The sequence below is a fragment of the Stegostoma tigrinum genome, chromosome 12 (assembly GCF_030684315.1).
Source record: "Stegostoma tigrinum isolate sSteTig4 chromosome 12, sSteTig4.hap1, whole genome shotgun sequence".
Taxonomy (NCBI): Eukaryota; Metazoa; Chordata; class Chondrichthyes; order Orectolobiformes; family Stegostomatidae; genus Stegostoma; species Stegostoma tigrinum.
Window position 1 is genome coordinate 58,138,642 of NC_081365.1, and position 14,803 is coordinate 58,153,444.

Genomic DNA, 14,803 nt, shown 5'->3' on the forward strand with positions numbered 1-14,803 from the left:
TGTTTAGTATACGCCTTCAGCAGATTGGTATCTTCCTCATCAACAGGGCAGTAAGATATTTGCAATTACTGTAATAGTTTAAAATAACCACAGAAATGTCGCCAAGATTTCCTGGGAACTTTACACAGATTATTTCCATTGATTTCAAATAGATTGACACCAGTGAAAAGTTTAAACAGCTTGATCAAAGCAGCTTCACTTACCATTACTAATTTTACAAAAGACTCTGCATTGATTAAGGAAAAGAGTGCTGAAGACACGGCTTAAATGTTTTATTAAGAATTAATTGAAAGTGAAAACATTATCACGCAAGAATAAGGATGACAAATCCCTGACAGAATTCTAAACCATCATACTTAGTCAGCCACAAACAAAAGTTTCTTGAAGTTCATAAAGGCACAAAAGGAATGGGCACCATTGTACTACTCAAGATCTCGTTTATCTATGTTTTACAATTACAAGACTCAAGTGGAACTGATATATTTTATTAAGAAAAGCTTTGTGCTTGCTGCTGAAGTCAGCAGAATTCTGAATAACATAATTTCTGTACTTACTAATTCGTGGCCGACAAAACCCTCCAGGAGTTCCAAAAGCCTTCTTCCATCACGTAGGTCAGTGAACAGATCTTCAATCAAAGGCTTCCTAGCCTGGGAAGAAGAAGAAAAACAGATTTATAGAAAACGATGTCAACTATCATTGGCATCTACAATCCCAGCAGAAATAAAAAAAAATCAGGCTTTATTGTAAATTATGTTTGAACAGCAAATATCAGTATGAAAATTTCACTTGTTATTCAGAACTTACTGCATTCTCTTAACCTTTCTTGGAGGTTTTCAACTCAAGAGTTGGCATTAAACAGTACGTCAAATTTCACTCAAGGGTCTTAAACTAAATAATTGCAATTAGCAAAGATTCAAAAAAAGTAAACAAGTTGAAATCCCCAAATACAAATTGCTCACGGTGTGCACTAGCTGTCCCTGGGATCATTGATGACGTTCTTCCATTGAAAGAAAACATGCTAAGGCTTCAGGATGGAGATTCCACTGTGCAGAATCAAATTCATGCTATTCCTTATATATTGCTTTTTGAACAAAATGTATTAAGTTTACATATTTTAAATATATTCTAGATGAATACTTGATTGGTAGTACATAATGTAATTATTGCTGAAAAGAAACATGAAGTTAAAACTTTTAATCTTGGACTTATCAGGACTGGCACACTTGCACACTTTAATTTGCTAAAACAAACAAACATTCAGGGCAGCCTGGAAGGTTCTGACGTTCAAGGGACATGGGAAATGCAGCAGGGGCTGGCAGTCTCCATGACTCGTTTCGCAACGTATTGGCACGTTTCTTTCGGCAAGGTCCAATGATTGACATGTGTAGCTAAAAATGCGTTACGCTATGTGCCTCACCAATAATGTTAAATTGGTTTCTCATGTACAGTTCAGCGGAGTCAGGATTCTTTCGCACATGCCATCCAATGTCAAAATCATATCCAATTTTGGATATGGTGTTGACATTTGCAACCACTAGTAGGTTGAACAAATTGGCATACCATCCACTACAAACAGGTTTTCTGATATGGTCTGCCAGTTGTTGGGACAATACAACCTACATATCAGGCATCACATAGACACAAACTCATTCATATTACTCATGTGCGGTTGGAAGTGTGGTTTCTCTTGGCCCTGGCAGCAGCATTCTGTAAGTAAGAAAACCACGTGCATGTAGCAGTAGGAGATGCTAGCTCCAAGTTTTGTTGGAAATCTTTATACACCTTCCCCTGGCAAGGCAATCTGAGCCGGCCTGGGAATCATTCAGGATCAAAAGTAGTGGCCAATGAATCATTTGTGAGTTTGTGAGACATACCATGAGTGATGATTTGATCAAGATAGCCATTATCAAATAGGACAACTTTGAATTTACATCAGCATCTAACTCACACCCTGTGCAGATAACTAAGGCCCTATTCCCACTGTTACCAATAATATTGATTTATTAGTATGTGGAATTGTAGGAATGGCAACATATATATTGAGAAGTGAACGTAAACGTTCTGTAGGTAGTAGAAAATCATCAACTGGTGGATTTCTCAGCAAATATCTCAAGGAAAAGAAGCTCATTTGATTGCTCAATATCATTGATAAGTTTGATCAGGGATGCAGTTAATTATAGTGTGGAAAAGGAATTCTTTGCAGCTATGCATTCAATGAAGACAAACATACCTTCTGTTTATCAGAAGTATACCTTCTATAGGTGGTTAGTGGATAGTGTGTCATATGGTTACCAAAGATATCAGCAAAAGCTGGGCTTAGAGAGGATTCCATGGCAAAACTAAATATTTGGGAATGTGATATTGTTAAAATCAAACTTAACTACACAAGTTACTGAGTGCCTCAGGTCTGTGAGAACAGAATAAGAAACTTGTGTCACATCTAGATTGCCATGGTAAACTGCAAGTGTCAATGGCCTCCTTGAGTGGTACGCTGGTGAACAAACTAGTGATATAAACAAATACATGGATGTTTGCAAATCTCTGAATGCCAGACCCAACATTAGATGTGATTCTGCTATTGATCAAATTTTCTAATTAATTCTGACTGTGCTAAGAATTACACTAGAAATCAATTGATGCTCAGTGGGCATTGCAACCCACTGTGTTTACGTAGAAGCTGTACATACTAACACTAAAGTTCCCACTATGTGGATACAAAAACAAACTTGACTGTACACTGCTTGGCCTGCTGTGTTCATCCAGCCTCACATTTTATTATCTTGGAATCTCCAGCATCTGCAGTTCCCATTATTTCTTGACTGTACACTGTATCTTTTCATTGAGAAGACAAGGCCAATCTTTTCTGCATGAACCATGACAATACCTTCACCAGAGTCCACAAGGCAGCCCAGGGCTTTTTTTCCCTTTTTATGATTAAGATTGGCATTTTTCTATTCATGCTGCATACCGGCAATGATCCAACCAATTAGCACCTTCTTTTCATGCTTTATAAATTGATGTTCTCTTTCAGTTTTTTTTTGCACTTCTGTCTTTATGAAACCAAGACTAAAAGCTTTAATTTTGTGTCTCTTTTTAGTCGTGCTTCAAGTTTTCTCACACTCACACACACACACACACACACACACACACACACACACACACACACACACACACACACACACACACACACACACACACACACACAGCCATAACAAGCAATGAACCCAAATCTACTCAATGCCCTTGCAATATAAATCATAATCATTGAAGGAGAAAGCTTTGTTAAGACAGAAAGCACTTATCTGAAAAAAAATTTAAGCAGGTCACTCAGTTGGAGATGAGTTTCTTCGCTAGAAATAAATTTGCGTTTAAAATATTCTAAACAGAAAATTGAATTTTCTAATCTTTTGCGGCCTTGCACCGCAAACTTTTGATGAAGCATTGTCTGGTGTAGAGGGATGCTCTCTCTATTTGACCTTAACAAAGTGCCTCATCATAACATATTAAGTACAATGACGTTTCCATTATCTGAATGGGCTTACTTTTGTTAATTGAATTTGTATTTGACTGCATGAAAGTCATTTCCTACAGAACTCTCTCTGCTCTTCAAAGAGGAATCCATCTTATTATTCTGGGCTAGATTGAAATCCAGGCTCCATAACTAAAGTGACAGCATTGTAATCAAGTCATAACCTAGTCACTTTAGATTATTCCACTGGAACAGTTCTATGGATCATAACACCAAAACAACATCTACAGGTTCATTATGGAAGTTAGACATTGGCACTTATTAAACTTCACTGCCAAATGTGATGCAAAACAGCTCTCATATTAAAGGGTTTCCCATTGATATGTCCTGAACTTTCAATGTTCTACTTCATTTTTCTCAATTTCAAGCCTGTGGCAATTCAGAACTGGCCTTTTCTTAGCCAGGTAAAATTGGTTCACCTGTCCCAATTGAAGAAAAATAACAACTAGTAAGGATTCAGAAACAGCTAATGGACAGTAAATTAAGTAGGAACCAAATCATTCTCAGATTGGTGTTTTGTGATTAGCAGGGAGATGGTGGTTTTATGGTAATATCACTGGGCTAGTAATCCTGAAACCCAGGCTAATGCAGTGGATTTGAATTACACCACAGTAGCTGGTGGAATTCAAGTTCAATAATTAAAGAACTAGAACTGGAAGTTAATCTCAGTAATGGTGACCATGAAACTATCACCGAATGACATGAAAACCAATCCAGAGCACTAATGTTCTTTTGGGAAGGAAATCAGCCATCCTTATCTGATCTAGCTTACATGATGCTCCAGACCCACCGCAATGTGGTTGACTCTGAATTGCTTTCTGGCAGGGTTCAAGCCACTCCATTCCATGGTATTTAAGGATGTGCAACAAATTCTGGGCCTTACCAGTGATATCACAACCCATTAAATAATATTTTAAAAATCCCAAAGATCATAGGTTCCATGGGATATACCCAAGATCTAGATAAACGATGGGAACTGGATCTAATGCTTTAACGTTATTAATAAGATAAGAATACATGGAAATGAGCTGCGAGAAGGATGCAAGGAAGCATCAAAAGGGCTTGGGCAGGTTTGAAAGGCTGAATAGCGTATTTCTGCTCCTATTTCTGAGCCTCCTGTGCAGGAGATCTGGTGATATTTAAAGTGACAAAAGCATCTGGTGCCTATGAAATTTCATGACCCAGATACTAATGCTATCAAGATGTAAATCAGTTTTAAGAGGAGGTAAGCAAGACTTTTCAAAGGGGAAATCACTCAGTTAGATGCAAAATCCAGAATGAAGCTATACTTGCTATACAGGTTACATCAGATGTAAGTCAATAAATGATCAAAAGTCACACTGGTGCAAGCTTGGTATAAAAATTTGTAACTTTGCACATTAATTGCTGGCTATAGACTTCTGTAATTAATGTCACAATAAAAGATGTTTGCCTCAGTGAAATTTCAATCAGAATGGTGCATGGCTCAGAAGGCAACTTGCAGATGGTGGCACCTCTTTTGGCCTTGTCATTCGTAGTGGAGGAGGTCGCGGGTCTGTCAAAGAAACCTTGCTGAGTTGCTGCAGCATATTGTTCTTCTATTTCGTACATATTGGTGGTCACAGTGCATTGTTGATGGAGGGAATTAATGATTAAAGTGGTGGATGAGGTGCCTATCAAACAGATGCTTCATCCTGCTTCCAAGTTTATCAAGTGTTATTGGAGCTGTTCTCAAACAAGAATGTGGAAAGCATTCCATTACCCTCATGACCTGCGCCTGGAAAGTGGCCATCAGGCATGGAGGAGTCACAAGGTGCGTTAATTATCTCAGAATTCTCAGCCTTAGAGTTGCTCTGGTAGCATCAGTATTTACATGGAAGGTCCAGTTTATTTTCTGCTTTATTTTCAGCTGACCTTGCATTTGATGATTATGTCTATTCCGCTCACATGCCAATTGATCTCTGGTGGCCAGACAGGTCAATTTTTGATCTGTGTTTGGGGTGATAGGGGTGTCTAGGGGTGATAGATTTAGGACAGATGTCAGAGGCAGGTTTTTTACTCAGAGAGTGGTAAGGGCGTGGAACGCCCTGCCTGCCAATGTAGTTAACTCAGCCACATTAGGGGCATTTAAACAGTCCTTGGATAAGCGGATGGATAATGATGGGATAGTGTAGGGGAGGGGCTTAGATTACTTCACAGGTCGGTGCTACATAGAGGGCTGAAGGACCTGTTCTGCGCTGTATTGTTCTATGTTCTATGTTTCTTTGGAAACCAGGAAAGGACATTTCATGAGATTGTGAATCAGAAATGCAGAATTCATTTTCTTTTCTTCTCTTCAATTACAATCAGCCTCAGCATTAAGCCCCTAGAACCCAAAGCATGATGCAGTATGATGGGCGTGTTGTCACCATTCTGAGCAATTTGTGGCAAGCTCCTCCATATTATTACTCACAATCCCAACATGTTTTGACAAGAACTTCAGTGTCATGAAAAATCTACCAAGCCAGATGTCATTTTGGGATCTGAATTATCCAGTAGTAATATCAGCTGGGATCATAACAATGTCAATGATGCACAGTCCAGGTCTCACTGGATTACTGCAATGTGGTGATAACAACTGCTGTGTACACTAGCTCTGCTGTTGATTTGCTGGAGTCTTTGCTGTAAAAAGAAAAAAAAACACATCCTTGAACTCTGTACAAAGGGTTAGGGTTAGGGTTAGGGTCCAGAGGAGGTTTACGGGAATGATCCTAGGAATGAAAGGCTTAACATACAAGGAACATTGAAGGACTCTGGGGCAATACTTCATGGAATTTGGAAGGGTGAGAGCGGATCTAATTGAAACTTACAGAGTGCTGATTGGTCTGGACAGAGTGGATGTTGGAGAGAAGTTTCATTAGCAGGAGAGACTGGGCCCTGAGGGCACTACCTTAGAGGAAAGGCTCTTTACAATGGAGATAAGGAGAAACTTCTTCAGCCAGAGAGTGGTGAATCTATGGAATTCACTGCCACAGAAGGCTGGAGAGGCCAGGTTATTAAGTGTACTTAAGATTGAGATGGATAGGTTCTTGATTGTCAATGCGATCAAGGGTTACGGGAGAAGGCGGGAGAATGGGGTTTAGAGACTAATCAACCATGACTGAATGGCAGAGCAGACTAGATGGGCTGAATGGCCTCATTTCTGCTCCTCCATCTTAGAGTCTTACATTCACACAGATTACTTTGGCTGGATTTCAAAGGTGTATGCTTCCAATTTCTCACTCCAGATAATTGTAATCAAATAATCATGAAGCAGTCAGAGGATTATTTCATGACTTTGGGCAACAATAGATAGAGACTCATGACTTATGCAGTCAAATGTTTTGATTAAGTTGTTGAACATAGTAGAGAGTCCGAGTTCTGGTCTCAATATTTTTCCCGCATGGGTCTGGCAACAAAGACTATTGCAGAGGTTTCCCTGCAAAATCTAAAGTCATAATGTGTACCTGGAAAGATTTCCTCAGCCACAGGAAGTAGGTGATTCAAGAGAAACAGAGTGTCATGTTTTTCCTTGCTGCTGACAAGGGAGAAGACTGCAATACTTTCCAAAATATAATTTTCCTTCCTTTTTAAAAGATAAATAAAACTGATGCATTTCATAAGTCAAGGATGGGGAGGTTCATGTTCCTCCCAAATCAGCCAAATGAGTGCACTGAGTATTGATATGAGCGAAAGCCAAATAGCTTTGACAACCACAGCTGGAATGCCATGTGGTTGCAGTGTTTGTTGATCCATCTGCCGAATTGCTGACCCCCAGGACAGTGATCTTGGAAGCTTCAGTGATAGTCGTGCCATTGAATGTCATGGGAAGATGACTAAATCCTCTCAGTCACTTTTTTGGCAATCGCCAGGCATTTCAAGATTTCACCAGAAATTCTGATACAGTCAGTGCTATTAAGAATTATTTTAACAAATGTAGATTGGGGTCTGATTGTATCCCTGAAATCTTGCATAATTCTAACTCTAACAAGAGGAGGAAAACATTAATGCTTTATCAGGTGAAGCACACTGACAACACAATTGAAGCCAACTTCTTCTATTTTTGCTCAGCTTCTTCTACTTTTCCTCCCAGTCCCACAAGCAATCGTTTCAAATTTTCACCAACGATTTGGCCTTTTCCCAACCCGACCATGTCCAACTCGGGAACAAGATGTCTGCACTCATCCAACTAAGGTCTCTTGAGCATCCATTTTGAGTTGCTTGATTAGTTGTGGCTGGGCCTTTGGCTAGCTATCAAGTGCCTCAGCTCTGGAAATTTCTCCTTAAATTCTTCCACATTACCACCTTGCCTTTCTCCATTAAGAGAAGCCTTAAAATCACTCGAGAAGCACCTAGGGCTGTTTTATAAATTTACAAGCATTTCAATTTCAAACATACCATTTGTTACTGTTACAGATACGTTGGAGAGGTTAATTTGGAATTTTAACATGAAAGGTTGGCACATTTTCCATATCCCAGGACAGACAAAGTTTAAATTCCCATTGTTGGCTGAAAGAACAAAGCCACAAGTTGTGTTGTTCAAAAGACAGGAGTCAAATGAAGCATCTCAGTATCTTAGCTAATTAGATATATTTTACAACCAAAAAATAAACATGATTGCTTCACTTTAAAGCTGCAATCATCCACAAATTTGGCCATCATTAAACTTTGCCTTTTTTCTTGATCTCCGCTTCTCACCCCATCAGAAGGTCTATTGCTAGTTATCATGGTCTGGTTCTGGTACTTCCTAGGATCAAACTAAAGAGCCACAGCTCTCACCGATTCACTCCGACACTCTACATTCTCACTATTCTCTGAGGTATGGACTTCTGACCTTCCACTAGCCCCAAACTAAACGACCCTCTGTTGCTCCTTAATCGCATCATGTTATTGATATTCCAACTCAAGCATAGGCTTCAGCGCACTCTGGTTTAGTGTTGCTACCTCAGAAATACCTACAGTTTCTAATCATGCTTATTCCTCATGGCTGCTTTTTTTTTAGCTCTTCATAGTCTTTCTCTGTAGAACAGTGTGCTCGATTGATCACAAGGTCATTGTTGAACTGAGCTTAACACACCTGCCTAAAGCGTGTGCCTCATAGTCCACCACAGAAGGCTAGGAGGGACACTTCTACATGATTGTATTTCAGGATGTGAGTTTGCTCGCTGAGCTGGAAGGTTAGTTTTCAGACGTTTCGTCACCATTCTAGCTAACATCATCAGTGAGCCTCCGGTGAAGCGCTGGTGTTACGTCCCGCTTTCTGTTTATCTGTCTAGGTTTCCTTGGGTTGGTGATGTCATTTCCTGTGTTGGTGATGTCATTTCCTGTTCTTTTTCTCAGAGGATGGTAGATTGGCTCCAAATCAATGTGTTTGTTGATGGAATTCTGGTTGGAATGTCATGCTTCTAGGAATTCTTGTGCGTGTCTCTGGCTTGTCCTAGGATGGATGTGTTGTCCCAATCAAAGTGGTGTCCTTCCTCATCTGTATGTAAGGATACTAGTGATAGTGGGTCATGTCGTTTTGCGGCTAGTTGATGTTCATGTATCCTGTTGGCTAGCTTTCTGCCTGTTTGTCCAATGTAGTGTTTGTCACAGTTCTTGCAAGGTATTTTGTAGATGACGTTCATTTTGCATGTTGTCTGGACAGGGTCTTTTAAGTTCATTAGCTGCTGTTTTAGTGTGTTAGTGGGTTTGTGGGCTACCCTGATGCCAAGAGGTCCGAGTAGGCTGGCAGTCATTTCCAAAATGTCTTTGATGTAGGGGAGAGTGGTTATGGTTTCTGAGCCCGTTTTGTCTGTTTGTTTGGGTTTGTTGCTGAGGAATCGGCGGACTGTGTTCATAGGGTACCCATTCTTTTTGAATACGCTGTATAGGTGATTTTCCTCTGCTCTGCGTAGTTCCTCTGTGCTGCAGTGTGTGGTGGCTCGTTGGAATAATGTTCTAATGCAGCTTCGTTTGTGGGTGTTGGGATGGTTGCTCCTGTAGTTCAGTATTTGGTCCGTATGTGTTGTTTTCCTGTAGACGCTGGTTTGAAGTTCCCCATTGACTGTTCGCTCTACTGTGACATCTGGGAATGGCAGTTTGTTGTTGTTTTCCTCCTCTTTTGTGAATGTTATGCCAGTAAAGGGTATTATTGATGGTCTTGAAGGTTTCCTCTAATTTGTTTTGTTTAGTGATGACAAAGGTGTCATCCACGTAGCGGACCCAAAGTTTGGGTTGGACGATTGGCAAAGCTGTTTGTTCGAGTCTCTGCATTACTGCCTCTGCTAAGAACCCTGACTTCGGAGATCCCATAGGTGTTCCGTTGGTTTGTCTGTAGGTTTTGTTATTGACTGCCAGACAAACACTACATTGGACAAACAGGCAGAAAGCTAGCCAACAGGATACATGAACATCAACTAGCCACAAAAAGACATGACCCACTATTACTAGTTTCCTTACACACAGATGAGGAAGGACACCACTCTGATTGGGACAACACATCCATCCTCGGACAAGCCAAACAGAGACACGCACGAGAATTCCGAGAAGCATGGCATTCCAACCGGAACTCCATCAATAAACACATTGATTTGGAGCCAATCTACCATCATCAGAGAAAAAGAACAGGAAATGACATCACCAATGCAGGAAATGAAATCACCGACCCAATGAAACCTAAACAGATAAATAGAAAGCGGGACATAACACGAGTGCTTCACCAGAGGCTCACAGATGATGTTAGCTAGAATGGTGACGAAACGTCTGAAAACTAACCTTCCAGCTCAGCGAGCAAACTCACATCCAGAAACTCAACCTGAGCTACAAATCTTCTCAAAACTTGCTAGATTGTATTTCAGTCCAAACACTGCTTGCTGAACTCAGGACTTGCATCGACCACCTGGGTACTTTCATCTCTGACCCCAAAGACCTTAGAACATAGAACAGTACAGCAGAGTACCGACCCTTTGGCCCGCAATATTGTGACAACCTATTATCGTACTGAGATCAAACTACCTTGCATAACCTATGCAATACTACCATCCATACTTTCATCCATGTGCCTATCCAAGAGTTGCTTAGAAGTCTCTGAAGTATCTGACTCCACTACCACTGCCGGCATTAAATTCCACACACCCACCACTCTCTGCGTAAAGCGCCTAACTCTGACATCTTCCCCCATACCTTTCTCCAATCACCTTAAAATTATGTCCCCTCGTAATAGTCATTTCCACCTTCTTAAAATGATCTCACAAACTGCTCCCCAGAATTTAAACCACAGCTCCACCCCGAAATACTCAGTGCCATGGCAACAGTAGTTAATTGAGAAGTCTGAGATTAAATAACATTTAGCTTCAAAAATCACAATTACAAATGAGATCCAGGGCAATTCTGGTCAGACTGGGTGTCTAATTCGCCAGCTAATGAAGGCTGCCTGCTGTTTAATTATACTCACCCTGCTTCCTCTAACCTTAAAGAATGAACACTGGGAACTGTAAATTACCCCAGATCTGTTTGCCAGTTTGTGACACTGATTGTTTATAGACCTGAAGGTCTACGTTACCCTTTGCTCCTTCATGGTGTTTGGAACTCCCAAAAAGCCAGCTTGTAATTTATTAGATACTTACAACCACATGCAACAGGAAAGCTGTGCCACTGTTCAAACTATTTTCAAATGTTACATCAAGCCCCAGCCTCAGTGTCTTTTTTTTAGGTTTAAGTCTCTGTCTGCATCATGTTGCACTTCATTTTAAAGAGTCCAAAAACTGCAACTGAACTTAGAATATTATTCAGACTGGATAATTGAACAAACCACTGTTCGGCCATGCTACCTGAAAAAAGCCAAGGACAGTACACAATCTTGAATGGCATCTAAAATCCAACTAATATTTTGCATAAGAACAAACCAGGGCCACCTACGAAAATTGCAGTCAAGTCGAAAACTGTAACATTTGAGCTAAAAATGGCTTTGCACACAATTCTTGATAGCAATGAAGACCACTAGTGCTGAGGGAGAAACATGCAGCAAATATTGCAACAGGAACATGGCTGCAGCATTACAGGAGAAAATATCAGGCTTCAGGTAACACAACCATTTTTTTTCAAATCAAATCTGAGGCAAAGTAGCTAAGAATGAAAATATGGGTTGTGCAACATGACAAATATATTTTTTTCTTTTTAAACCCTACTCCATTTTTATCAGTTGCACCAAATACACAACAAACATGAATATTATTATCAAGGATGTGATGTTATACCATTGATATATATTTAGATCTCTCTCTGACGGTACAATAAAAAGTTTTGGGGTTCAGTTTTTCTCACCTTCTATCTGTATAGCCTAGTCTGCATTGGCTTAACTTTGTAAAAAAAAATGAGTAACAGAACTTCAACTTCTAAGTGTTAGTTATTTTTTAATGCTACAGTAGTGTCTTCTTTAAATAAAACATTGTTCTGGTTCCATTAAAAATGGGAACTAGAGACAACCATGTTCAAACTAATAGGTATTTTTCTGGTTAGTGATAATAACACATCGTTTCGGTTAGAATTGAACTGAATTTATTCCCAGCTACTCAACATTCAGAGCCTAAGGAGAAGGATTAGATATCAGATCACTCTCAAGGTCTCTCTCAACCAGACTGCTGAGCTCTGTTCGTTCACAATAAGTTACTTAAGTACAGACAATGAGCAATCAGCAAATTTTGCAGCCAGCATCCTTCCCTCTTGGTCAAAGAGGAATAAAATGTCCACTTGAGATGGGGCAGAGTGGTAGGCTGTCCTTGAATTCCAATTTTCCTCCATTATACTACACGAAGGAGAAGCCCAGGATATCAAATGGCAGTGTCATGAATCAGAGATATTCTGATACTCTTGGTGGCCTGCACTTGGACTTGAAATCATGGACTGGTGCAGGATATGGTGTCGGTCAATTAGTGTCACTCACCATTAGTTAGATTATGAAGTTAGAATCACAAATGTAACACAGAAAAAAGTAAAGCAAGGAGAAGAATGTGATAAGAGAGTGAGAGGGAAAAAAGGCAAAAAGTAATTACAATTTTCAAAAGTCTCAACTGTTGAATGCAAAATCCAAAGAAAAGTAATCCACATAAAACTTTTAACTCTACATATCTCTCCCAGATTCTGTGCAACTTGCTAATTCATAGGATCATAGAATTAGTGTAGAATTAGGCCATTCAGCCTATGGAGTCCACATCGACCCAGCAAAGTGCATCCTATGCACACCCATACCCTGTCCTGTCCCTGTAACCCAGCATTTCCCATGGCTAATCCACCTAGCCTGCACATCCTTGGGAGGAAACCAAAGCATCCAGAGGAAGCCTACATAGACACAAGTAGAATGTGCAAACTTCACAGTCACCAAAGGCCGGGATCAAACCTGTGACCCTGGCGCTGAGAGGCAACAGTGCGAACCACTCAGTTACTTCCCATTTTAAAAAAAAATCCAGCACCCATTCTCCAAGATGTATTTCCTCCATGAACAACAGGTGTGTCTTCAACTTAGCAAAACATCGCCAGGTACTACAAAGAAACACTATCAAACTAAATTTGAAACCAAGTCAGGTAGGAAACTATTAAAGACAGGTAATCAATAGTGTGGTCAAAGAGATAGTTTTAAAACAGCTTCTCAGGGATGTGGAATGGATAATAGAAAGTAAAGGCTTTCAGAGGCAAATCTTCAGCAAAGCAATGAAGCAGCAAAAAGCACATCTACCGAACTATGAAAAGTAGGGATGTACTGAGGATATAACTGGACAGTAGAATGAATTCAGATGGTTGTATGGCTGAAGGAGGCAACAGCAACAGAGGGGTAGCCAGGTTGTTGAGGAGTTTGTGAGCAAAGATGTAAATTTAGAATTGTAATCACCTTGATCAGGGTGAACATGTGTTTCACCACCTGAGACATAACCAATAGTTCCACAGTAGACAGACAACCTGTTCCGCAAATTGTGCCACTTCAGTCAAAAAAAATAAAGTGCGCTTAATTCAAATGAAGCAACTGAAGCAAATGTTCTCCAGTATCAATCTGTATGGATTTACAAAAGGCAAGTTATACTTGACTGATGTCAGAATTTTTACAAGCAAAATATAAGGTAACAACTCTTTGTGGATTTTAAGAGACTTCGAATGACACGCCCACAATAAATCCGAATTCTACAAACTACACATGCTTTTTCAGATCTGAGCTCAATCATTCCTGTAAATGACCAAAATGTTTTCCATTTCTTGGAGCTTACATAGAATGCTTTATGCCTATTGCGACATTTGCGTGATCCAGCCTTGAAAAGAAAACCAAGCAAACAATTGCATAGTCAAGGCTCATTGCGAATAAATGGGTGTTTTGTCTTTCAATTGAGTGCTCAGCAGCCATTATGAACAAATTCACTTAACTCAAATAACAGCTTACCTTCCCAGAATATTTTGCAGAATAAAGGGCACCCACACTATAGCAATGGATTGATAAGCAGTACTTGAAAAACAGTGATTTTAACTTCTCGTTCTCGCATTTTCGATCTTTTCATCCCATGCCTTCACCACTTTCCCTTTGAGAAATCTGACAGCTCTTGTGACCTTCGTATTTTGCATCTCTCTCTCTCTCTCTGTCTGTTATGGTATCTTCCATCTGTTCACTGCAGACAGGCAGGGATTAAAGGATTCTCCAACATTATAGATTTTAGGTTTCTTAAGTTTACTTCAACAAACAAACCAAGTGCTTATCGAGGAAGGTTGTTATTTACCATAATGACCTTTCATGATTTTGAAGAATGCAAGAATACTTTTTAAAGAAATCTACAAAGTATATCTCTTGCACATCATTAGATGGCAAGATTGGAAACAAATCTCAAAGCAAATAAATCTGAATTTAGCTCATATATATAGAAATCAAAAATTGGGAGAAAATAATAACTGAACAATGGGAGGCCCTCAAAACAGAATATTTCTGAGACATAAGAGACATATGCCCGTAGGAAGCAAGTTCTGGTGTGGGAACTGAACCCACACTGTTGGTATCATACTGCATCACAATTCAGCCATCCAGCCAAATGAGCTACCTGACCACAGTACAGAACTAAGCTGAAATAATAAACTAACACAAAGAATTGCAGATGCTGGAGAACTGAAACAAAAACAGAAATTACTAGAGAAAATCAGCAGCTCCGTCAGCATCTGAGGCAAGAAAGTGGAGTAAACATTCAGTCCGGTGACTCTGATGAAGCAATGCAACAAAATTTCAAATCATCCAAATTAAATTCATTCTCTACATTTTTGGTACTAGTC

The 14,803-nt window shown here is 39.8% G+C and overlaps 1 protein-coding gene across 11 annotated transcripts in view; it reads right to left on the reverse strand.

Moving 5' to 3' along the window:
* Window positions 1–14,803, reverse strand: part of dmd (dystrophin) — a 1,835,475-nt gene that overhangs the window by 1,359,227 nt on the left and 461,445 nt on the right. For all 11 annotated transcript variants that reach the window (XM_059650343.1, XM_048540566.2, XM_048540567.2 and 8 more), the window contains one exon: window positions 555–647. Coding sequence is in view for 3 of the 11 variants with exons in the window: in XM_048540566.2 (XP_048396523.1) it covers window positions 555–647 (93 nt within the window). In the remaining 8 variants the exon portion in view is untranslated. The remainder of the gene's footprint in view (window positions 1–554; window positions 648–14,803) is intronic.